Source organism: Athene noctua, chromosome 2 (genome assembly GCF_965140245.1).
Source record: "Athene noctua chromosome 2, bAthNoc1.hap1.1, whole genome shotgun sequence".
Classification (NCBI taxonomy): domain Eukaryota; kingdom Metazoa; phylum Chordata; class Aves; order Strigiformes; family Strigidae; genus Athene; species Athene noctua.
This window is the reverse complement of record NC_134038.1, coordinates 153,878,951-153,904,454: the sequence shown is the minus strand read 5'-3', so window position 1 is coordinate 153,904,454 and position 25,504 is coordinate 153,878,951. Positions and strand designations below refer to the sequence as shown.

General features: G+C 38.8%; 1 protein-coding gene across 3 annotated transcripts in view; it reads right to left on the bottom strand.

Annotated features, from left to right (window-relative positions):
• PDCD6IP (programmed cell death 6 interacting protein) overlaps positions 1-24,875 on the bottom strand; it is a 31,862-nt gene extending 6,987 nt beyond the window's left edge. For 2 of the 3 annotated variants that reach the window (XM_074900762.1, XM_074900763.1), the window contains exons 1-13: positions 24,426-24,875; positions 18,444-18,498; positions 16,622-16,691; positions 13,227-13,354; positions 12,493-12,646; positions 10,291-10,391; positions 7,702-7,818; positions 5,078-5,300; positions 4,189-4,312; positions 3,316-3,493; positions 2,812-2,923; positions 1,837-2,006; positions 835-1,083 (exon numbers count right to left, since the gene is read on the bottom strand). In XM_074900762.1, the coding sequence (XP_074756863.1) occupies positions 835-1,083; positions 1,837-2,006; positions 2,812-2,923; positions 3,316-3,493; positions 4,189-4,312; positions 5,078-5,300; positions 7,702-7,818; positions 10,291-10,391; positions 12,493-12,646; positions 13,227-13,354; positions 16,622-16,691; positions 18,444-18,498; positions 24,426-24,631 (1,887 nt within the window). In that variant the 5' untranslated portion in view covers positions 24,632-24,875. Of the gene's footprint in view, positions 1-834; positions 1,084-1,836; positions 2,007-2,811; positions 2,924-3,315; positions 3,494-4,188; positions 4,313-5,077; positions 5,301-7,701; positions 7,834-10,290; positions 10,392-12,492; positions 12,647-13,226; positions 13,355-16,621; positions 16,692-18,443; positions 18,499-24,425 lie in introns of all 3 variants that reach the window. The other variant, XM_074900761.1, reaches the window with a different exon arrangement.
• Between the last annotated feature and the right edge of the window lie 629 nt (positions 24,876-25,504).

The following is a 25,504-nucleotide window of genomic DNA, read 5'->3' as shown; positions in this document are numbered from 1 at the left end:
GAACTCCAGGACAATCAAACACCAAAGTAACACTTTTAAAATCTTGATAGACATATTGTAAGAAATCTGAATATAGAATCCTTGATAAACATGAGTAATATGGTCATTTAGAACCAATTTTTTCCCCTTTTGAAAAGACTCTTATTCTGGCAATCCAAGTTAGTGTCAAGAAGTTGCAACTAATCTTGCGCACAAATAGGCCCCATCATTACTCAAGCCATAATTGCCACTTGTCCAAGCACTAAGACTTCCTCTTTTGCCAGATGTTTCAGGTACCTGGTCCCTAGAGTTATTGACAAATTAATGCTGGATTTATATATAAACTTTGAGAAATTCTCATTAATTTTTACTTTGGGCTTTGCACATGCTGGAAGTCAAGCACATTGTAAATAACCATTAGGAATAAACTAAAATGTACTTCAGAGACCCAAAATGTCTTCTAGTAGACAGTAAGGACAGGTCTTGTTATCCCAGAAAGAAGTATTAAGACGGGATGAGGGGAAGAAACAGAACAAACCCCAAAACTTCTTAACACACCAGTTAAGCTTCTTCCAATAGCAAAGCCATCTGCAGAACTGGGCCAGGAAAAGGTCCAAGAGAATTTACACTGGAGCTCGGGAGAGTCTACTAAAAGTTCACATTTCTTTCCAGCAAATACAAAACACACCTCTGTATTTTTCAGTGATCAGAGGAGTAACGGAGTATTAACTGGCCTATGACAGAGCAACAAGCGAAACGGAGCAGGAAGCAAAGTTAGATTTCTAAAGCATTGGAGAGGTAGAACAATCATTGTTCCTTAGCTTAAGAGGAAGACAGACATATAAAATGTGGTACCTGAATGTTTTTGAGAAGTTCTTCCTGTTTTTTCAGGGATTCTTGCACTTTCTGTTTGTGACTTCCATAAATTCTGTCCAACTCAGCCTCAGAGATAGCCTCCTCATTTATAGCACCATCCTGTGCAAGTGCAGTCAAGAATTTGCTTGTCATGTCAAAATTTACAGATTTCAGGTCATTTTCCAGCTGTTCCCTCTCCTTCTTAACTTCATCCAGATTGGCCAGCAAAGTTCTTAAGACATTAACAACCTAGGCAATAAAAATTTTCAGAAGTTAGCATGTTTAGAGGAATTACAGCAGAAGTATACTCTATTACTTGTTTCTGTCTTGCACTCCTCACTGATGCTGGTAACACTACTGCGTAAGTATTTGTTTATAAATGTGTTTAAGATGACAAACTGGGACAAAATACAATGAAACAAAGATCTTCAAGCATTTCTCAGGCTATACTCTGCTCAAAGATTTGCTTCCACCAATAACATTTAATTGCTACACAAATATTATTTTTTTTTTTAAACTGGATCAGACACCTTCCAATAGGATATTCTAAAATGGCAGTCAAAAACACTGTCTTCAAAAGACTCATATAAAGAAAAATAGTCATATTGCTGTAGATTAGCCATGACTTTCTTGGAAAGCAAATTGGTGTAATTGTCCAATACTTTAAAGTACTGGGTCATGTCTTTTACATTGTCTAACTGTCCCAAGAACCTGAGCACTACATTCCACCACCCTACGTAACAAAAATATCCATGAAGGATTGCTCCTTTTATTGTAGCCAAGCATGACGACTGGGCTTGCTCACACTAAGTGTAACAAAATATACTCAAGCAGATTTTCAACAAAAAGACAACTTGTTTTCCAAATGTTAGTTACCTCCTGTATCAATTGTGACAGAAACAAAAGCAGCAAAGGATCAGCTCCCACATCAATTCATGTAAGTTTATTCTGTTAGACAAATAGCACTTCTACTCAAAATAGAAACAGATTTCAACGCTTTACCTCATTTCCTTGTAATGTTTTTGCTGGGTTGGCAGAAGGAATGGCTGCATTGAGTTCTGACTCCGGCTTACACAGAAGTGCAATTGTATCCCGGTGAGACTGATAGCGCTCTTTAACTTGGCCATCTGCTTGCACAGCTTTATTCAAAATATTATGGTAATTGGCTCCCTCTGGTGGTGGGAGGAAAAAAAGCATGTTTATATCATTTCAAAACTTGTTTTTTCTAAGTCCTGCACGAGAACAGTTTTCATGCTTTTTAGCAAGTCTTCATATATTTTTATGAGCCCACATATTGTGTGGTTATTAAGAAGTATAAAGAAAACTTAAGCTTCTAAATTATGTTTTAAATAGTGCATAAACTAGACACCTATATTAATTCTTCAGAGAAAAATAGAGAAGTATACGAATGAACACTGGTTAGCTACTCCCTAGATTTAAACCTCTGTAACTTTGCCGAACTAAGGAAGTGATCAGTCCCTTGTAAGGGATAATACACACATTAAGCGCACAGAAAACATGCTATAGTGATAGCCCTAAGTAGACTGACTAACTGCTGGGGGAAAAACCAAAACAAAACACCAAATCAAAGAGAACACCTCAATGGGATATACGAAAATAAAAAAAAGGAGAAGACGCTAACATACAAAGAAAAACACACTAACACATTTAAGAGGTAACTGCAACCGGACTCTTAGGAGAGCAGCTGGTTTGCATTACATATGCTTTCTGAAACTGTAGCATGCACAGGCACTGCAGGGGTGCAAAAGCAGCAACAAATTCTCTGTTATCACTTCATCTCTCAACTTCAAATAATGATGCACATCACAATAAGAAGACCTTGGCATAACCTCTCCTAAACTGGAATTTGTATCTTTAAGAGAGTATCAGATCGTTGAAAACTACTTTAATTTACACAATGAGAATGGACATTTTTAGAGCATCCCCAGAATTGGAAGCACGAAACACAAACTTCACCTGTCCTTAAAGGCTTATAGAGCTCGTTGGATGGCGTTCTCTGCCAGCGTTCTTTGAATTTTGTTCGCAGGTCATTGTCTGTAGTTTCTTCTTCATCTAATAATCTTAGTGACTACAAGAGTAAATTGTTACATGCATTATAAGCTGTTCTAAACATTAAACAGCTACAAAATATACAACTATTGTAGAAAATGCAAAGAATGCTTACACATCTTTTAAACATTTAATTTAGCAAATAAACTGTCATGAAAGGCACAAATCGCCCAAATTTCTTTGGAATGCTTTTTCCCTCCTCTAACAATTCTAAAATCAAGACACTTGTTAAGGGAACATCTACATGCGACAGCAGTTTTTGTATGGACTAAACACTTACATGGCGTATTTTCAAAGTGATATTAAAGTTAGAAGCATTTTGGATGTGTACTTTTTCTCTTGCCATTTAAAGAGAAAAAGTTCTGTGATGGTGTTTAAGAATGTTTTAGTGTTAGCAGTTGCTGAGCTTACTTCATCTAAAATTTCTTTGTTCCTTTGTAGCAGTTCAGGCAGATCTTTGATCAGCTGATCAACAGTCTGAATTCCTCCTTGTTCAATCACAGACTTGGACTTGTTCAAAATAGACTGAGGAACAGTATCACCAGACACATCTTCGATAGCAGCAGGAAGATTAAGGGAAGCCAACACACTGAAAAAGTCAACATGTTAAACATCAACTTGTTAGTAGCATGAGATGGTTTATCCTGTAAATAACACTGCTATCCAAACAACCACACAGTCAATTATAGTGGAATCATAGTATCATGTACTCCTGGATGGAAATTTCAAACTGAAAACTCTAAACTTACTCCTAGTGTATACCTCACCAAAAATAAGTTTCAAAGCTCTTAAAAGCTAAACAAATCCTAGTATTTTTGCACGTTCAGTAGTAACTATCTGGTAGATAAAGAACCAACTGCCTTGCATTACATTCCTATCTTTCAGCTTGATAAAATTTTTTATTATGATTCACTTTAAAGAACAAAATTTTTTGAAGAAAAATATCATGTAGTGAGTCACTGGTACAATCAAGATGACCACTGGAATGTGAAAATCCTTCTAGATTAATGGAACTGGAACTTCTTCTGAGCAAGTGTCAGACTCCTAAAAAATGAAGAAAGCCTAAAGAAAATTAAATATTATTTGTTCTTAATATGCTTTTAGTCTTAACATCTGCAGAAAAGTAGTTCTAAATACTCCTGCTGTGGTGTAAGTTTGCCAGCCTACCATACAGTAATAAAGAAGAGCTGCTTTAATCTGGACATCTGCAGGCTGCAAGGCAACCGGGGCTTATGGGCTGTACCATAACTCCTCTTGATAAATTTAACAAAAAGCCATACTTACCCATTTGCCAGATTTGTGGCTTCTCTCATCTGGGCTATTAACCTGTTTACTTGATCTGCCTTTCTCTGGTTATAAACACTCAGAGATTGCTGCACTTGCAATGGAACCATCTTCTCAAACAGGTCTGCAATTGAAGTAGTATAAATTACTCAAGTTGCACTGTGAGAGTAAAAGGACACAAACATCTTCACAGCTCTTTCATACAGGTTGTATTACAGGGACTGATCTGAACAGTGTAAGACATTCTCCTCACCTCCCCAAGATGTCTTAAAAAAAAAAACCTATTTCTACAGGTCTTTAGATTAGATTTCAGTGTTTAAGGCTGAAACTGATTTAGAAATAATTTAAAGGTATATTATATTTAAAACAATTGTAGGATCACAGATCATATTTTCTTTACAGCTTCATTTCTAATTCTGCTTTTTTAAATGAAGTAAATGAATGAGAAAGGGAAGAGGGGATCTTTTTTCAGAACTCCCCCTGTACCATCAACAAACTGAAATTTTTCAGTTTCATGGAAGGCCAGCAATTAGGTTAGTTAAGACTATACAATCTGATACTTTTCACTTATATTAGTGTTCCTTCTGAAATTAAAAAGGTTGGTTTAATATAGAAAAATACAGTTACTGAGAGAATCTGAAAAAATGTTTCAGAGAAGGGCACATTGCAGATAATGATTTTCAACCTCTGGTTTATTCTCCCAGTACTTTTTATCATAAAATAGTAGAACAACAAACTGGAAAAGACAAATGGTACTTCCAAAACCACTGCTGTATACTTAATACGATTCAGAAGTAAACGTTTACTTTTTCATGGTACAAGCTAACTTTGGTGGTCATGTGTTTCTCAAGGTAACAATTACCCTGTGCGCTCCACAGACTTCACTTACCAGTGAATTTCTGACTGAGGGGAACAACCACTGGAGTAGACTTCACAAGACTGGCTTTACCAACAGACTCCAAATCTTTCAGGTCAGGAACCCGGTCATGGTAAATGAAGTCATTGTCTTTTTTTGCAGCTGTAAGTGCACGGTTGATTTTGTCAACCAGATCTTTAATATTGACATATTCATCATAACGAGATGCCACTGTTTTCACCAAGTCTGCTGCATGCTAACAAAAATTAAAATACAGTTAAAATTAAAATAGTCACTTTTCTTTTTCCCTGTCATATATACAAAACATATATATGCAAAACAGATGAGCTTCCCAGTTGGTCAAGTAACTACCGACAACGCATATGATCAATATTATTATTTCCTTAAAAAAAATATTCTCTCCTGTTAAGTATCAAAAAGAAAAAAAATTTTACTCATTAAAATCGATCGGGGGGGCATAGAGGGACAGGAACCACCACCAGTGGTCAATACCTCGCTACAGCTTCACTGTGACTTCAAATGACTTCAAAATCCAAATGAAGTGATCACGAGTCGAGGCAGTAACACTTCAAACATCCATTCACACAAAAAAACCAAAACAAGCAAAAAAATCCCAACCAACACACTACACACCACATCATTTTCATGTTGTTTCATGAAACCCACACCTTGCTTCTGCAGGTACCTACAAACTGTTCCTCAAACCTTGCTCACATTCATGAAGGAAGAGGTTGGGAGTCCAGCTTCTCACATCTGCCACTAACACCCATTTAACCCTGAGCTCTGAAGCTACAGAAATTATGCTGAAATCCTACTGCAAACTAAAATAAAGTATAAGGTCTGCTGTCTCTTCACTTCTATCTGCTCAGTTTAGATGCAACACTGAAGTATGTGGTTTTCCTACATCCAATTTACTGAAGGAGAGATGCAAGAAAAAACACTGTGCTTTGACTGTATCTGTTCAATCCTGATCACATTTGAGTTGTTAATGTGTAAAAACAAAATACTAACAAGTAATGTCAGTTGAGGTTTACATAAAATCACAACCATTAAAAAAGCTCAAATTTCTTGGGATTATGAAGTGGAACCTGAGCTACATTAAAAGCGCAGTATATCTGAAATCTGCTGAAATTTTTTTTCCACTTTCCATTGTGCCATAAGTCACATATATAAGGTTTGGGTTGATACAATATTACAGTCTAACTAGCATTTCCCAGAAACAGAAAATGAGGGGAAAAGAAACAGGGGTGTGCATTAATTTCTGCCCCCCCCCCCCCCCTTTAAAGCACCTTTGTTCTAGCTTTTAAAAAGGAAAATAAAAAGAGAGTATTACTTTATAGAAACTGCATTTTTCTAAAACTCATCAAAAAGGATGCTAAACCTCTATTTTAGATTCATTATAGAAGTAGTATTTGAATAACTATGGAAAACAGGATATGTTTCATCTTACTAAATGTATTAAATAAGAGACAGGATTTTAACTTCTGACTACATGCTGTTCATGAAGCAGGGCTAAAGTAAGTAATAATAGACTATTTCACCTCAGGTTCACTTAAAAAAAAAAAAAATCACCAAACCCCATCAAAACTTTAACTACTCAGCATGAGGGGATATTTCCTGTAACATAACATGAAGAAAAACCATGGACACAAGCTCATTTACTATACAACTTAACAATAGTAAATTTGATATAGCCAGACCTGTCAAGGGTGAGCACTTCAAAAAAATAAGACATTAATATTCTATTACAGTAGAGTCCTAGAAAAGGAGGTCAGCTAGGCAGATTTCAAACTCAAGAATAAACCACAGATACACCTTCATCTACCACCTAGGAGTGTAGTCATAATATAACCACTTCCTATTAGGAGTTCATACTTCACTCGCTGTCATGCAAGCATACAAGAAATTTTCATGCTCCATCACGTTCAAGTCAATAAATGCATAATAGTGACTTTCAAAATGCAACACGATACTCTTATATAAGTCTTTCCAATCCTGCATATCAGTAAATAGATATTGCACATGGATTCTACAAAGTCAGTTAAAACAACACTTTTTTTTTTTACCCCAGGTACCAGGAGACTTGAAGTAGTCATTTTTAGCCATTTTTCCCCTACCTTACTCAAAACATTAAGACCTTATTAGCTGTAACATCTATATCCAACTTGCTCTAGAAACCAGATAAAGAGGCAAAAAAAAAGCCTAAAAACACAACTGTTTGTATGTTTTTCAAAAAATACTGATTTAAATCAGGATTGAAGGAAAGGAGTTAGGTATAGACCAGGCAGAACTATAATGTTTTGGAGGTTTTTTTAAGTTACATTACTTATGAAAATTTATTAACAAATCTCTTATATTAGTTATACTGAGATAAGAAGTTGATGCAAATGTAAAGATAAAGACTTAACACATCAAGCAGTATCAAACTGCCCTAAAATCATTACAATGCATCTTTTTAAAAGCTAGAAATACCTCTCATTTTTGCAGCTTCTAATAATTTGATTCATGTGATAAACATGCTTTGTAATTTTTGAATATGCTTCATTCTTAGTTATTTGAATTTTAGAACTCTGAGTCAGCTTTTCAGGATTTAAAGTTTTCCCATTATTTTTCAGAAAAGAAAAAAAGCTACCCACCTGCAACCTCCCAATTTCTTCACCAAATTTCTTCTGCTGTTTTGCCAGGATAGATTGATGATACTCTGCATTGGCCTGCATAATGCAGTGCTTTGCAGCCAGAACGGGAAACACCTCCTGGAAATAAAAATACTGACCAGGGGAAAGTCCAACCACATTAACCACCACAGACAACATGGGATGCAGGAAGAAAAAGGAAGAAGAAAAGGAAATTAGAATCACCAAATTAATGGTTTAGATAGGTTAAAACATTAGAGGTAAATGTCAGAGACCACGTGACTTTGCATGGATTGAATTCAGTCTTTCTTTCTGAAATCTGTCGTTGTAAAATTCTGAAGTGTCCATTATTTTAGAAGAACTACAATTGAAATTCAAGCCATGAAGTCGTAACATTTACTTCAGAGATTAGGAATGCATGCATATATTAGAAAGGACAGTTGCAAGAATACACCCAAATACCCCCAAGACAAAGCCAAGACAAAGTGTTCTTAGAAGGGAAAGGGGAGGAACAGAAGCCTTTTTTTTATTTTAACAAAGCGATTACACTTGAACCAACATCAGGCCTATCAAGAAAGCAAAATTCTGAAAGCAAAGAACAAATAAACAGGACCAATAACTATTGACACGGAAAGCAATTTAAGAGATTTAAAAGTCATTTTTAGACTTTTACATAAATGCACTTATCCTTGCAGGAGTACCAACCAAGACATGAAGAAAACATTATGCTGCAGCCCACAGTATAGGCATGGTCTTTGATCAAGGATTTGGCCTTACTGTTCTATTTCTTAAGTCAAGGAGCACTGGAAAACCAGAGTGATGTTTTAAAGACCTCAGTATATAAAGACCTGCTTTTTGCGCAAACTTGCTGCCCCCACAGAGATTAAAAAAATAAAGTGGTAAATTTTGAAGAAAAAGCTGTCTGGGAGGCCTTGCAACTGGAATTCAATGCATCAAATCAACCTCTATTTCACACTCCTAAACATGTAACTGTTCTCAGAGCTGGTGTTAACTCGTGAAACCAGCAAACTTTATTATGTTCTTTCAGATAATCAATTGACAGATTACTGTGCAACTGAAACAGGAAGCAGATCTATGGCTTAGAAAGGTCCATAGCAGCAAAAGACAAAACAATGGCTTTATTATATCTCATTGCCTCTCAGAAATCAATCAGGAACACAATACCAAAGTGAGAAATTGGCCCAATCTGTAAAATGCCACAGAATGCATGAGAGGAAATATGTGCATACAGAAAAGAATCTATCAAGTTGCAGTCAAGAAAGATATCAATTTAACTTTAAAAAAAACACCTTTTTTTGAAAAAATATATATAAAAAGTCACTGACTGGCCTCACAGAGACATTTGTGTGTAATTTATTACTCAAGAATAAAAATGCATACTTTTACTTTAGTACAGTTCCCATCATCACCAAGATTCTATTCTGCATTAAAAACCAGAGGGGGGGGGGGGGGGGGGGGGGGAAGAGATATTACCTGTTGGTTTTTTTCCCCCTAGAGGTAATAAAAGTGCCTTTGGTAAATATTTTGGCTAAGATTGCATATTCAGTTATAGGACCAGATTATCAATCACTTCCATTTATCACTGGTAAAAATATTTTTACTAAGTTTTCTAATGTATTTTTAGTAAATCTAGTATATTTCACATTTCATTTGTGACAGGAAAGACCACTGCAAGCTGGAATATTTATTTTAGTTTCTAAACTATTAACGAATGAAAAATAACTGCAAATTAGCAACAAGGGATGCTTCCCATGGATATTCACAAAAGCAGCACTAGGGAAGACAATCTCCTACTTTATCTACATATAAGTTTCAAGAGTCCAACTATATCAAAAGTGTAAATCTTATCCAACTTTTACATTTGTAACACTGCACAAAAGGTTTTCTACTATTTTATGATTTCAACATAATTGATACATTTGATACACTGAAAACCTGCTCATTTTTAAAGTACCTGTTATATGTATATGTTCAAAGAAGATGAAAAAAGATCTTTCTGCACCTTCCAAACCCAACAGCACTCTAATGAACAGTCAAGACTAAACTGAGATAATTTACAAGTATTAAGATTGGGTTGGCATGGAGGAAGAAGAGAAGGCAGGCAGAAGGACAGAGGACACACACTGACTTCCAGTCATGGTTTTCATTAACAGGGAAGTGAACAGTACCACTATATTCATGCTGTCCATGTGAGAGCAAATTTCACATGAAAATATTGAGACTAGAAGACAATTAAGGCCCATTAGAAAGTGTTAGTTTGAAAAACAGATTTAGTAAGGCATTAATTAAGAAGGCATCCCTAAATGCCACCATAACTCGTTTGCTTTAAATGAAATGCGTTGCAGGTAAACACACGTCACGTAATAAGATTTTACTTGCTTACGAACCCCACGCTATCTTTTGCCTCCTAGATTCTTCTCTTTTTCAAATAGGTTCATTCCCCTTACATGTAGCACTATGTCAGCTTTTCTTGAGGGTACATTTTAAGTGTATTTCATCAATTACTTTGTAACAATAACAGTTATTCACAGTAACAGCATATCCCAGATTATTTCCAGGAAATTTACTAACCTTGGGCAAAGTGTCTTTATACTGACATTGTTTGTAAGCATCACCATAGTAATCAGCAGCTTGATTAGCTAGTTTAGCTATGATACCATCTTTCATTTTATCTGGGGGGAAGGGGAGAAAAAAAACAAAGAGCAGTTATAATTATCATCAGTTTCTACAAGTGAACAGGTAAATTACTTCATCTTCAAACAGCAAGAACTTCATTCTAAGGGCACAGCTTTACATGCAGCTCAAAGGCAAGATCCCATTCTCCTCTTGACACCCAGCAGCAGCTTCCATTTTCCATTTCCATCATGACGCTGAAGGTTCAGTCAGTTGTACAAGAAATCTTTTGGCAGCTGCTGGCATTTATGCAGGATTAAGAGCAATGCTTTACCTCATACCAGTGGTAAACTGACAATAAAATCCACAGTCCCACTAACTCTGACAGCTTATTCCCCGCCCTGCCCTTGTGCCACACAAGCATTTGTGTGGTCATGGTCAAAGAACTTAGCTGAAATCTAGTTCACAAAGAATAGTTTTCAGCAGGATCTGTTCTCTAACCCAACTCCATGTCATGACTCTCAAAAGCTTGCAAAAGTGCCATACAAGAGAAGGGAGGGTCCTTTCCATGGCAATCCAGACCATTGTTAGCTTACGGTGAGCATATAAACACCATTCCTAGACATAAATAACTACAGCTCCTCCAAGTGGTATCCACTACTCTGTATCAGACCCGCATGTGCCTATTGGCAGCAGTATTCCCTACCTCACATCCTTACCCCGTTCCTGAAGCCAAAACTGTTAAGATAGGAACCTGCAGCATCTATCTTTATCTCCTTTTCTACTCACCTCTGGCCTGCACTAGCTATTCAACCCTCCAAGAGAAAGCAGGCAATCAGTGCAAACATTGACTGCTGACTGCTCTAAATAGCTGCCCTTACAAACAAGTATCCTCCGATTGATGTGATTTTTTTTTTTTATGTACTGCCAGACTGATAAGCTTAGAGTGGGGGTAAGGGGAGATCAGGAAGTCTGCAGAGTATGCTTAATTGCCAAAATTAAATCAAAAGAATTCCCCAGTGGTCTGCTCATTCTAGCACATTCAGACATCTATCTACAACACTTCAGGCATGAGCTATGATATAATATATTTACCTTCTAAGAGGTAAGTGCATTTAAGGTATATGCCACGAAGATCTTTTCACTTTGGAACAGGATTTAGATGACAAATGGAAAGGAGCTTATGAGATCTATCAACGTACTCCTTTGCTAAAATGTTTCTGTCCAGTGCACTACATATTTAATAAAACCAAAACAAGCAAAATCTAAATAGACTGCCCTTCTAGCCCCACCTAGTGTGTGGGAGTTGCATCTTCCTTCATAGAGCTTGAGCTTTAAGAAAAAATAGTAGCTTATTAACTACATTTCTATTAACAAAGGAAATGCTAGAGGAGACTCATTTGTCCATGTAGACATCTCAGAATAGATCATTCACCATCAGAAGCATTATTTTTTACTCACATATCTTTAAAATATTGCAGCTACAATGCAAGCCTTGAGATGGAATAACGAACACATCAGACTTGGAGACACTTAAAGAAAACATGAAGAAATGCTCAGAAATTAGCAAACTGATCTGTAGTTATACAGATTCTACCTGCAGAATTTCACTTTCCAAGATAAACGGGGCATTCTCAAAGTTAGACTGGTTCAAACAGTTCCTTTCCTCTCCAGAATAAGAGCAATCAAACACAATTTGTTTCCCCTAAACTCTGAGGAAACTTCCTAAGTCATACCTTTCTTTCTAAATTCTCATTAAATCATTCCCCAAACACAGGAGGAAGGGACTAGTGCTAAAACCCCTATGCACCATCTCTAGTACTCTCAGTTCTTTTAAAGCATGTCTTTTGTTCTCAAGAGGGAAAATAAAAAAATATACACCAGCAAAAGCCTTTGTAGAGATAAAGACTTAGGGTTTTGGATGTAAAGAGAAAGAAAAGGCAGATGGGACAATTGCATTATCAGGTCAATCTTAGACAAATTCTAAAGTGGCATCTGTAGTTTGTGTTTCATGACCTACGATTGGGGGAGGGGGGGAGAATCAGTAAACACAAAAATTACAACTGTAAGGCCCTTTACAAGCTTTTAATAACACACTTGTCAGTTTTTGTGGAAGTTGCAATGAGCTCTTAAATACACAAGCTGAAAATTAAGACATACCTCTTGTAGCTTTCAAAAAAAAGACTTCTTGGGCTTGAGCCAGCATAATAAGACTGAGAGTTCCAACTGTGTCTGGAGAGATGTCCACTGTAGGTTCTCGATTCAAGGCTGACAAAACTGTTTCTTTAATATGTTGGAAAGCACCACTCGCAAACTAAGTAAAACAAAATAATATATTATCATTTATGTTTCCAAACAGATTTTTCTCTTACATACAACAATTTCCCCCAAAAATAGAGGGTTTTGGTATACGGTCTCTCATTTATTGCTCTGCCCCTAAAAACAATTCCTTGTGACTTCTTGTTCTTGAAGCCACTTACACCTAGACGTTTATCATGACAGACTGTAAGTAAAGGCATACTGGCTACACCTTATGGCATAAGAACATGGAAAATGTAATGCATTCCACCAAAAAAATAGATTACTACTGTATAACTTGTTAAAACTAAAATTTATACTAGCTAAAATTTTAAATCTTAAACTGAAGGTTATTAGCCTCCAACATGCTTGGGGGAAGGGGTATAGGGAACTGTATTGAACTAAATCCTTCAGAGCTGGTAAATAAATATGAGCCAGGACCAGGTACTCTGCCAATCCACCTCTGCAATTAAGAGGAGGAAAGTATGTATATATCTTTATGTATGCGTACATATAGCTCAAAGTGAGAGATACTTATGTGATGTTCTAAGATTAGTAATTCTGAATTCCTACGCATAAGTAAGGAGCATTTGTACCTGATAGTGCTTAGCTGCAGCTTTTAGTCCTTCATCATTATCTAGGTTCTGTTCTGCTGCAATCTGGCTTGCCAGTGCTCCACAGTTGAACAAAACACAGGTCTTCTCATACCCCAAACTTGCCAGAGCTGCAATCAAGACAAACAGTTATCCATACTGTTAAGAAAATAAATTTTAGTCAATTCATCCTACAGATGAGGCCAACACTACTAATATCTGTACTTGAAGATAACAGTTTCAAGCCAAAAAAACCACCACAGTCTTAGTGAACTTTTGAAGTCAAAGTCATCTTCATTATGAAGGCTCTACACAGTCTAATTTTGTACTTTCACAAAACATTTCCACATGAGGAACTATAGAGTGTGGCATGAAGCATGGAAGTCTTTCTAATTAGAGTGCAGATTTTTGGTTCCTGAAGATACAGAAACACACACATTACTGAAGAATAATCTGAAATAGGAACTTCCATGCAATAATCACTTTGCAATAACTGCCCAATTACATGCTCTTTCTGTATCTTGAATGCTAAATTAACTACCCTTCTCTCACTGAAGCCAAAGACTTTTACATGCTCTGTCTTACTATCTACTGAAATGCAGGGACTTTTTCACCCCTCAAGGCTATTATTTCAGATTGAAAATGCTGACAAATATCTTGGTTATACATGTACTGAAACAGCTAAGGGTTTACTTAATTAAAACGTGCTCACTAGGCAGTAGTCTGTCCCAACCCAACTCCTGTAGTACTTCATAGTCCCAGAGGATGGAGCCCACACACCTAGAAACAGCAATACCTGAACAGGAACCATTTTGAATCTATTAATTGCTTTCAAAAGTTTATTGGTCATATGCAAGCACTGGAAAATCTAAGGCCTGCAGATATTAGTTTCCTACTACTGTTAAATACTGTCTATACACTCCTCTTGTAGAAAACAGAAAACTACTGAATTTTCAATTTCACAAACCCGGGTACAACTTCTAAGTTACCCTTAAAACATGAACATACTGAAGAGGCACATTTGTTTCATTTCACCAACATCCAGCCTCCTTATACTGCTACATATTTACCTAATGTATTGCTGAAATTTCATGTCAGTACTCTCTGATCTGCACTGTTTTCAGACAAGCAGCCATAAATCTGACATGCCATTTTCCCCATTTTATTTCCCTGAGTGAAAAGTGAGTCAAACACAGTCACTGTGTTTCATCATGATAATAATCATTTACCTATATCATCTCTCTTCTGTAGTTTACTTTGCAGAATTTTTCTAAAAACATCTTGTACAGCTTACACATCATTCAAAAGACTAAAACAAACACAAGAAAGGAAAGAAAATACAGCTTTAAAGCTTCTGAAGTGCAGCAATATTTTATATGCGGAATTACTTTATACTCTGGACTGCATCTCAAGTGTGATTTACTACAGTGAGAACAGCTGTTTAGCAATATAACTTTTCCTCAGACTCATCTGTTTATAGCTCTACCTATTAATTTAAGACAACATACTTCAGATTACATGCCATGCTGTGAACTGGGTCACTTTTCAAGCAGTCACAGTATCTGTCAGTTACCCTTGTGATACAGATTTCATATTCAGGGCAATATGGCAAGAAAACCATTTGTCACCAGAGCAAGAGCCAGAGCTCTCAAGTCACACCCCTGGATCTTGCACACATGGAAGTCAACAGAGTTGTACACTGAATTTCCATCTGGAGACAAGATTGCCTGCTCTTAAAAGTCAACAGAAGCTTTGCTCCCTCAGTAACTGAAAACTTTGCTTTACACTGAGAAATTCCACTGCTAATTCTGATCTGTAATGAAGAGATACACACATGCTATAGTTAATCTGGAGAGCAGCACCTGGATAATCTGCATTATAAAGACTAAAAGATTCCTTTTGCTAATTTCTTTCCACTAAGATCTGCTTTAAAGTTGCAAAATAAAATTTATCCCATTGCTTGTTAACTGAGCATTACTCACATCTCAGTTAGGAATTTCTTTGATATTTCACACGGACTGTTGCATAAATCTCTGGCCATCTGCCTCACAGATTATTTAGACTAGTATATAATTAACCTGCAGACAAGCAAGCTTTCTCAAGCTGCTGTAACATCACATTTATTCAAATTCTGAGGGTAATCATTATGTTATGATTACTGATTCTTTTTCTCACAATTATCGATCTCTGGCCATTCACAGACTATGTTTAAGTCATAACTAAATATTGAGCTTTACTTTAAAACAGGTTCAATCATCGTGAAATGCTAGCCCTAAAGAAGACAGAATCAACCAAATTCTGAGAAAAAAATACAGCAACTTCAGGAAGGTCTCCAATTATCCAGAACAGTTAGAAAATAAAGCAAGGAAAGGTGTGCACCATCTGCTTACACACAGGAATGCACTGTATTGTTCCACCATACCGTTGACACAAGCACAACTTTAGCAGGTGTATTCAGAACATGGAAAACTAACTTTGGTAGCTGTTAACAGAGAACTATATAAAAGACACAAGAACTTGAAAAAAACTAAAACCAGAATAAGTATTCTAACATTTTTTTCAGGCTTTGTCTGGAGCTTCAAAATTGCGATGGTCATCTTGCAATGCTAGTCATGATGAACACTTAGATATAAATAGAAACACTGAAGAATGATGACACATGACTGAACAGCTCCTCACTTAACTCAGAAAGATTTAGTCTTGGTTCTTCTATTGGCAAGCGTTCCAAATCCATTTAACGATCCTGAATTTGCAGCACAGAATTGTCCCTACGTGACTAAAACAAATCATAGATTCAAACTCCTTATGTTTGCAGGACTCAAATACCTTTTTTCTTCCTTTTTTAGTGTTCAAATCTGCATGAAAATATTTTTAAAAGAAGTGATAGGAGAATCCTTTCAGCACACAGGCAGACCCTCCTATCATCTTGAACAAAATGTTGTATCAGACTACTGAAGCCGGTGACCATCACTCCCCTTCTGGAGGGGACTCACTAACAGGCATGTCTCATGAGGATCTTACTCATTCAGGACAGTAAGAACTGGATTACCAAAAACCTACTACTAAACCTTAACATTTAACATGAACAATGTTGATTAATGTTAGTTGGGGTTGCTCCCAGAAAAAGTCTGAGGAGCAGGAAGCACAACTATTATCAGACTGCACATGTACTTATGCCTTTAAAAACCTAATATTAAGCCTCAATTTTATAGCAATTCTTTGCATGGTACCCATTTACTCATTACCAGTGTTGAAGTGATTAATCTGTTACCAACACAGTTGAACTCATTTGAAAGCTACATTGAGAAAAATAGGAAAACTATTAAAAATTCAGCTATATAAAAATATTCTCAAATTTTAACGTCATTAATACTTGCACTTTCAGTACATTCACATACCCAATTTGGCAGATCCTCCAAAAAGTGATCCTTTATCAAAAGCATCTTTCCACGTAAATGTTACACAGACCTAAAAGTTGTGAAAAAGAAAGATCTTTATCTCTAAAATTAAATATGAAGTCTTCAGAAAATATCCCAAATTCACATATTTATCCTTTTATATTCTAATTGCGTAAAACATTTAATTCATTTGTAACGTTACAAACATTCAAGAAGTTTCAGGAAATCATCAAGAGTTATTTAAAAAACACTTTATTCTACCTTTTGTCCTTCCTTTTAGTTTGCACAAAACGTTTCAAGCAGAAAAGACAGAAATTCTCAAAATAATCTTACAGCTCTGGTCATATTCTGAGTGACAGATAAATTTATTTCCAAACCAAGATACTCCTCTCCCAAGAAGTCTGACAGGCTGGTATAATCACAGTTAAAGGAAACCACCCAACCAGGCAGTTCCCACTGTTCCAAATTACTAGCATATTTGGAACTCCTTTGATACAAAAATTCACTCATTTTTGAGTGAATTCAGTAGCAGCATTATCAGGAAACACACTCAGGAAAGGGAATGCAGGTAAAAACAACGTGTTTTATATTACACTCCCAGCATATATGTCACAGACGATGCAAATACTTCACAGAATCTGCTTTCAAGTCCTACAATTTGGTTCCTCACTCAGCTGATCAAACTGGTTGTAGGCAACTGGTATCAAATCAGAAAATACAAGTTTTAAAGTGGCTGGCGAGAGTAACTTCAGAAAGAGCACAGTACTGTCGGATAACATATTTTCCTCTCAGCAGCAACTCTGTTCAGGAAGTTCTGGCCCCCAGCTGTTCATCGCTGCTTCCACTGACTGCTTCTTCCCTCTGATGGAACAGTTTACAGATCTGCAGAACTTGTTCTTAAAAGTTTTCCAGTTTTACATGTCTCAGGGTTTGCAGGTCACCGTATCAAAACATTTGCACGCTAAAAACCAAAGCACAGTTCTTGGCAACAAGTGAATGCAGCTATATGCAAAACTTAAATCGGTTTGAACTGCATTAAAACTATTCCTTATTTGTAACCTCTAAGTCTGAAATAAACTTTTTCTTTTAATCATCACATTACCATTTAAATATGATTTGATCAGGAAAGAAATGTAAATTCTGTCCTATTTGTAAACACATCCAAAGAAAGTCTACATCTTTTCCACCAAAATACAGAAGCCTAAAGATCTATTCCAGTCTCCATCTGAGGAAGACTTCAATAGGCAGAATTTCTCCTTAGAGACAGCATTCTAGAGAAACAGTGTAAAAAACTTAAATGAACACCATATCTATATAAAAATGATGTCACTTGTACATGCAGAGGCAGGAATAAAATGGTAAGCTCTCAAGTGGCTTATTCTTTTAGCTGTTGTGAATCAAACATCTGTTCTACTTCCAAAACCAAAGATCATAATCCATCCATTACTAAAGGTTTTCCCATAGAAAATATCTTTTTTTAAAGCCTTTAAAACATAGCATGAAATAGATTTCTTGGGAAAAAAGTTGAAGAGTAATCAGTGCAGCACAAGCTTTTCTTTCTGACCCAGACTGCAGTGACCACTAGCCAAAGCCAAAACATTTCTGAATCTGTAAAATGATGGCAATTATGGCCACTAGAAGTGAAATTGTAGTATAGACTTCATGACAGGACCAACTAGAAAATAAACTATGAACTATGAAAATAAGGCTCCAAGAGATTAAATGATGTGCCCAAGAGAAGCACTGTGTAGTGGATTAGGTAGAGGCTGGGAAGTCATACATCACAGGTGCCATGATTCGGTTTAATGGTAAATCTTCTTACCTGATTTTCAGAGAATGGAAACTTTGGTTCAATTGAACACAGCTGATCATAGTATCTACAAGAAAAAAAAAAACCAAACAGCTATTGAACAGATCAAGCTAAAAGATTTATTTCTTACACTGCCATGCACATAAATCTCACACACAAATTGTGAAGCTCATTTGTAACTACGGATGATTTGCAGGACAGATAGAAATTTTGCTTAAAGGGATTTTTTTCAGTACAGGAATAAATTCAACAGGAGGCAGCCTTCCACAGCTAATGTGGAAACCCTATCTGGGAGGAGAAGAATATCACAGATGACGCTGACCCATTCCACTTTCTGATGGGGGGTGGATTAGAAAAAAGCGTCATGCAAAGGAGTCCCTGTATACATACAGGAAGTCAAAGAGTACATTAGACATTAAGTCAACGCTGCAAAAAATTAAGTACAGCATTTAACATAGTATTAACAAGGTACACTGCACACTCTTTATCTGAACATTCTATCCCAACTTCCCTACAATTTCTGACTCATGTTTATACTTCAAGGTCTTTGAAGTAGATGCCATTTGCCTTGCACAGTATCAACGGGAGAGCCTAATCCTTGATAAAATTCTTTAGTTGTAAGCTCAGTTTTCATTAGGAGTATATTGTAGCAGTCACAGTGAATTAAAACCAAAAGTTTTTCTGTGCCAATATTTTGTCTACTCACAGTGGAAGATGTTTAGGAAAGAAAGCCAGAAAGATAATATAGCAAGTATAGCATAGTCCCTCACACAATCTATCCAGGCAACAGTTAGCAATTCAAAGTTTTCCTGAGGTGTACCCTACACCACTTGTTAAACACGACAGGCTGGATTCCAAACGGAAAACCTTTAAGCTGCCAGCTGCTAAGAATACATGTGAAGCTTGTTTCCTATACTCTTCCTATAGTACTTGCCACATGGGCATACACCCAACATTGTATCTGTCGAATTCTTGTTTTAACAGGTTATACTCCCAATATACAAAACACCTTGCAGAAATGAGTTTCATGCTCTGTGCAACTTAGGGTTAACATTGTCCCAGTTTCCTTTCATTACATTATTAAATATTAATCACTATTGATCTAGACAGGAAGCAGATGTACAAGGCTTATGTTCTGCAGACAATAAATGTTTGTTTAAAAATTCAAGAAGCATTTTTAAAAGTCATAAACAACAATAGCACATTCTTCAGTGAACTTTATTGGCCAGCGTATATAACACTACAGATTTCTGACTTCAACTGAGCCACTGCAATTTAAGGCGCGATAGATACACTAAGCCATGTCAAAAGCTACAAAATCTGCAATAGTTACCCAGCAGACTTCCACTAATAATTGAGCTAAAATTAATCCCAAGGTGAAAAAAAAACCAAAAGTCTGCAGATGTTTACTGTGACTTATCAAATATCTGAAAGGTACAGTTAAAAAAAAAAATCAAACTATCACTGATATATTTAAATGTTCTTCCTTCACTGCCTTTGGCCAGTCTCGACAGTTGTATCACAAAGAAAGCAAGACTTCCCATACTGTCTCTGCCTGACTCAATTTAATCTGTTAACCAAAAGCCATCAAGAAATCTAAGTTGTCTTCCCACATTCCACGATTACCCCGTCCGCTGCCATGAGGGTAGAGTCAAGATGCAAAGCTTGTTAAATGGCCTGGTGAAGTCGGGTATGCCCAAGCTTCGGCTGTTTGCAAACAGACTATTCTTCATATGTCAACAGAAAGAAATAGAAAATAAGCCAAGATGATGTATGTTCCTCCCAAATATGCACATTGCTGCTACATTTAACATCAGTGAATACCAACAACACAGGGCTTTTTGTGTGGTTGTCAGAACTTAAGTTACTATTTTCTTTATTATTTTAAACATGTGATGTCATTTCTTTTTATTAAAGAGCCTGAAATTCTACTCAAGATTTAAGAGCTCTTTAAAAATCTGCAGACAAAAAGTAAAATAATTTCCTTTTGTTTAGCAAGAGCTTACCTTATATAAATACAATAGTATGCATAAATTAAACATATATACAAATGGTAAATTAAGACTTTGACCACAGAAGAACATAAAACCAGAAGTATAAAACATGAAAATAAATACTGAAGGAACGGCTGCATTTGATGTACAAGTCAGTTATACACTGAAGGTTGAGGGTAAAGGTAGAGGTGTTATTTAAAACAAAATTTACAGTAATCTAACTATCCAGACACAAAGAACAGAAGTTGCCACACAACACAGATGAGCTTTGTGCATTTGGCTGGGCCACAGTGATGAACTACAGGAAACCATGCAAACGTATCAACTGCCTGAGTTTTGACTACAGCAATGAAAAGGAGGGCAGATGTCAGCAACACAGATCTAGTTTTCAAAGTGCAGCAAACTCTCACCAACAAGCATTACACACTCCTAAATGCTAGTAAAAATGAGTTACAGAAGTCAGATGAGTTGGAAGTCAAGGTTTAAATTAGAATTTAATTACAATATATGTATTGCATTAAGAACATCAAATCCTGTTCCTCCTTCAAAGAATCATAAAGAAAAAATCTCCTTCAAAGGAACATAAAAGAGACCAAGATCTGCCTTGGCTTTTCTAGATAAGAACTGGAGTCCTGAACTCACAGCTGGAAACCAGAAATGCAACTTTCAGCCCTCAGAGAATCTGACCATTCAAAATAAAACCAAGTCCCTCCTTTTTTTAAAAAAAAAAAAAAAACCAACAACAAAACTCAACTGCAAGAGTTGCTCACAACTATTAAACTCGCACCACCACTCCATCCCTCCAGAAAAAGGAAATTAAGCCCAGGCTATCTTAATATTAAGAGAGGAAGCAGGGAACCCCTTGAAGCTATAATTATACTCAGGATAAAAAAAATAAAAACACCACACTAAATCAAATCTGCTATGACAGAATTTAAGGGGAAACATCTGTACTAAGCTCACCTACGTCACCTTCAGAGCATTCAGATTCTCACAACACAAAGAAAGCTTGGAAGCAGGCTGAAGTCTTTCCCAGTTACACTGTGCCCCTTTCCACTGACTACCTCAAATACTTCTCCAAGAGAAGTACTTGCATTAATCAGTGAAACAACAGCAACCCAGCACTTTCAAAGCTTTACTGGTCAGTGTTTGCCTAAGAAATGAGCCTGCAACTGAGTTAATTTCTTCCATAAAAGAAGAAATTCTGCAGTAACTACTCAGTAAAACAAGGCTTCTAAAGATTACGAAACCATGGGCAAATCCTAGGTTAATTAGCAGAAGATTAAGCCCTCATTTCCTAAGTTAAATGGTCTAGGTGTTCTACTAGCTATTATGATTTATAAAAAGCCACAATGAAGTAAATGTATGCAAAGGGTATCCACATTTTAATTAGCTCTTCCAACCTGCCTTCTCTAACAAACCAGTTTTAAACTCCAACTTCAACAAAAACCTTGCTAAACATAAGACTATGTACTACTCTTACATAGCAACGGGAAAGTACTGGAAGTTGGAGATAAGGGAATTTTCAGAGAAAACACAAGGCGCTCAGACGCTTGTGCTCTTTCAGGCATAAGCTCAGCTGGACGCTTCAAACTTCTGGGTGTGCAGACAGTCTGACTTTTCGAAGTAACTGCACCTAACAATATTAACAGAATATACATCAGAATATTCTTACAGGATAAGAAGCAACTTACTTTCCAGCAACTGTAACGAATATAAATGGTCCAACAGGGACAAATCACCCATAACTTGTTAGAGATAATGGAAAATATACATCTGATTTTTTATCTTCTCTAATTTACAGCTAATTCAGACCTTCACCTTATCCTTCTTCCACTGTAAAGTGAACAAATACTCTCAAACGATACAATTTAAATAGCAGGCGTTTTATGAGAGGGACTTCTGTGTGGCAGGGGTATCACTTGGTGTTTGCACATAAGATGGCACCAGTGCTGAGCACAGTCAACACCCCACGACTACTGCAACAGCACCTGGACCAGCTGAAGGCATCTGCTGATCACTGATCAACAGCAGAGAGAACAGATCACTGCATATGGAACTGACTCAAATGAAAAACTGGCAATTATGCAATTGCAAGTGGCTTCTCTTCATTATTCAGGGAGAAAACCTGAGGTGAAGTTGCATACTATGGCTTGAATTAATTTAATGACCTGCTGGCACTAAAAGAGGGAGGTCCTGCTCAGCCCCTTGGCTTCCGGCAACACTAATTTTACCCTCTTTTGCGCCAGCTCTGATGTTCGTCTGACCTTCCACTGAACTCACTCAAATTGCTCACCTGTCAAAAAGCCACGTACACCTTTTGCTTTCCAGAAATGGCGTGCAAGAAGGACCAGAACTGAAGAGAGGGGTTTCTCCTTTTAGCAGTGTAGAGCTGCTAAGAGAGGGTCAAGTCATACAATGTGGCTGGGCCAACCAGGGATTTCAGATAGAAACTAAACACAAACCTGACGAGCACCATCAGAAAAGGAAGCTCAATTCCAGAGTTCAAGGGAAGACAATAGTATGCCTTCCAACTTGGCTAGCAGGGTCCCTCTTTCGGTTCATAGATGTTCATTATTTCCCTGACCTTCAAAAGGCACACACAGTAGTACCCTGAAAAGAATACGCAGTAATAAACAGAAATAGAACAGGAAATGTCAAAGATACTGTAAAGCATGATCGCTGCAGTCACAGCTTTTATAGCCTAAACACCCAGTGAAGGGTTGATAAGCTCAAAGAACATCAATAACTCGTTTTACAAATCTTGCCTTCTTTTTAATATCACTTGCTTCTTCTCCATTTCCCTTAATTTTAAGTTTATAAGTAAGACGTTCTCATGAACATCAAATGTATTTCTTCTTGTTCACTGTATTACACAAACATGTCATACCTACAAGTATCATTTCTCCCTATACTAGAAGATCCGTCTACCTTTTCCTTCTTCTAAAAAAAAAAAAAAACACAAAACAAAAACAAAACCACACTTACTGCCACTACGTAAAAACTGATATTCTGGTACTGCAATCTCTGATCCCAGCTTTGCAAGTAGAAGTGTGTACATAGCACTAACCTAGCAAATGAATCACAGTGACCTCAGTTAAGTAGATGAGCTACAAATAAATGGGCTCAAAAATTTCTGACACAAAGAAACAGAACAACAGAATTACCACCATAAGTCAATACCGCAATCCGTAAATGTTCTAGAGAGATAGGAAAAAGCGAGTGCTTTTGTGAATGATGGAGCAGTAAGTCCTAAAGCAGGCGTCATGCAGTTTACTGGACAGAAGGCACAGGTTAATACTTTGCTCCTCTAACCTATGATAACTCCAGCACAATAGAGGCACCAGTAAACTTTCAGATAAGAAACTAGGTGTGTTAAGTAGAAAATAAGGATGTGACTTTGCAAATATTAAGTTGATAAACACAGAAAACAGAAGGAAAACATGACAATAAAAAGAAAAAAACACCGAAAACTGCAAAGAAAGCCTTCAGCTGTAACTGTTTCAGCGTTACATTTTGCTCAGACACACCCACTCTCTTCTAAGGTCATTTCTACCTAGACCCAGCAGCGAGCGGTCCATGACAAACCCTCGAAAGGGGAAGTTGGCCGGGCCAAGGCCTCCTCTCGACGCCTCCCCCGCCCCCCCTGCGCTGCCATCACACGCCCCACACCCGAGCCGCACGGTGGCGGCGGGGCGCCCCGGGATACCGCAGGACACCCGAGCGCTGGGGCGCCTGTCCCGGACGCAGGCCGCGGGCGGGGAGGCGGGCCCGTCCCCCCCACAGCCCGCCGGAGCCGCCCCGCCCCGCGGGAGCCGCCTACACCTGGGCCCGCCCGCACCTGGTGCCGGCTCCGCCGCGCCCAGGGCCTGGGCCCGGAGCTGCCGCCGGGGCCCCTCAGCGGCGCAGGGCACCGAAGGAGGCCGGGAGGGGGGGGAGTGTGGTGGGGGGTGTATTAACGGCGGCGCGGAGGGGTCCGGCGCGGCCTTCCCGCCCCTACCTGAGGAGGGTCTCGAGCGCGCTCTCGTGCTTGTCGAGCGGGCGGCCGAGCGCGCTCTTGCGGAGCCTGCTGAGCTCCTCGGCGGCGCGGCAGTGCTCGGCCTGGGCGTCGCCGCCCGGGTAGCTCTGCTGAATGAACTTGCACAGCGGCTTGGCCAAGTCCACCTCCGAGGCCTTCTTCAGCTGCACCGAGATGAAGTTCGTCATGGCGGCGGCCGCCGCCGCGCACCTAAGGGGGCAAGGCAGGCAGGAGAGCAGGCAGACAGAGAGAGAGGGAGGGAGGGAGGGAGGGAGGGAGGGAGGGAGGCAGGCAGGCAGGCAGGCAGGCAGGGGAGCAGGCAGCCGCCGGCACCGGAGCTTCGCGCTCCCTTTCCCGCTCCGCGCAGCCCCGGCCCACCGCGCGCGCTGCCTGCCCGGACGGCGGCCCCAGACCCACGCTTCCGGGATCGTCGCGCGCTCCCTACGCGACGTCGACACGCACGCCCCGTGGCCCCGCCTCGCTCCCTCGCGCAGGCGCAGCGCGGCCTTCGCCGCTTCACGGCAGCGGCGGGGCGGCAGCGGGGCAGCGTACGCGCGCCCTGGGCCGGGCCAGCGAGCACCGCGCTGCTGGGATACATACACACAAACACACACATCCCCCCGCGTTGCTCAGATACCCCCCTCCGGCTGTGGGAGCGACGGCACAGCCGGCATGAGCCGCGCGTTTTTACCGAAAGGAGCGGGCCCGGCCCCGGTGCGGTGGAGGCCGGAGGAAGGCGGTACGGGGAGGGCGGTGTTGGGAGCCCGGGCCAGGCGGAGAGCTGGCGGGCAGCCTCTGAGCCGTGACACTGCAGTGGTCGTGAGGTGTCCGGCTTGAATCGGATTAGAGGGGAGCAAAGGGTCGCATACCCAACCCACCCTAAGAACCGATTATTTTAAGTAAGCTAAAGCATTACGTTTCCATGGCAAATGCCGCGATGCCTATAAGGCAGCCAAAGGCAGAGTTTGACGCGTTGCTGTGATGACCGAGCTGTCAACCGCATCACGCCTGCTTTCTGCTGACTCAGCCCAGCTCCAGCAGGCCGGACAGGCCGTCTGCCA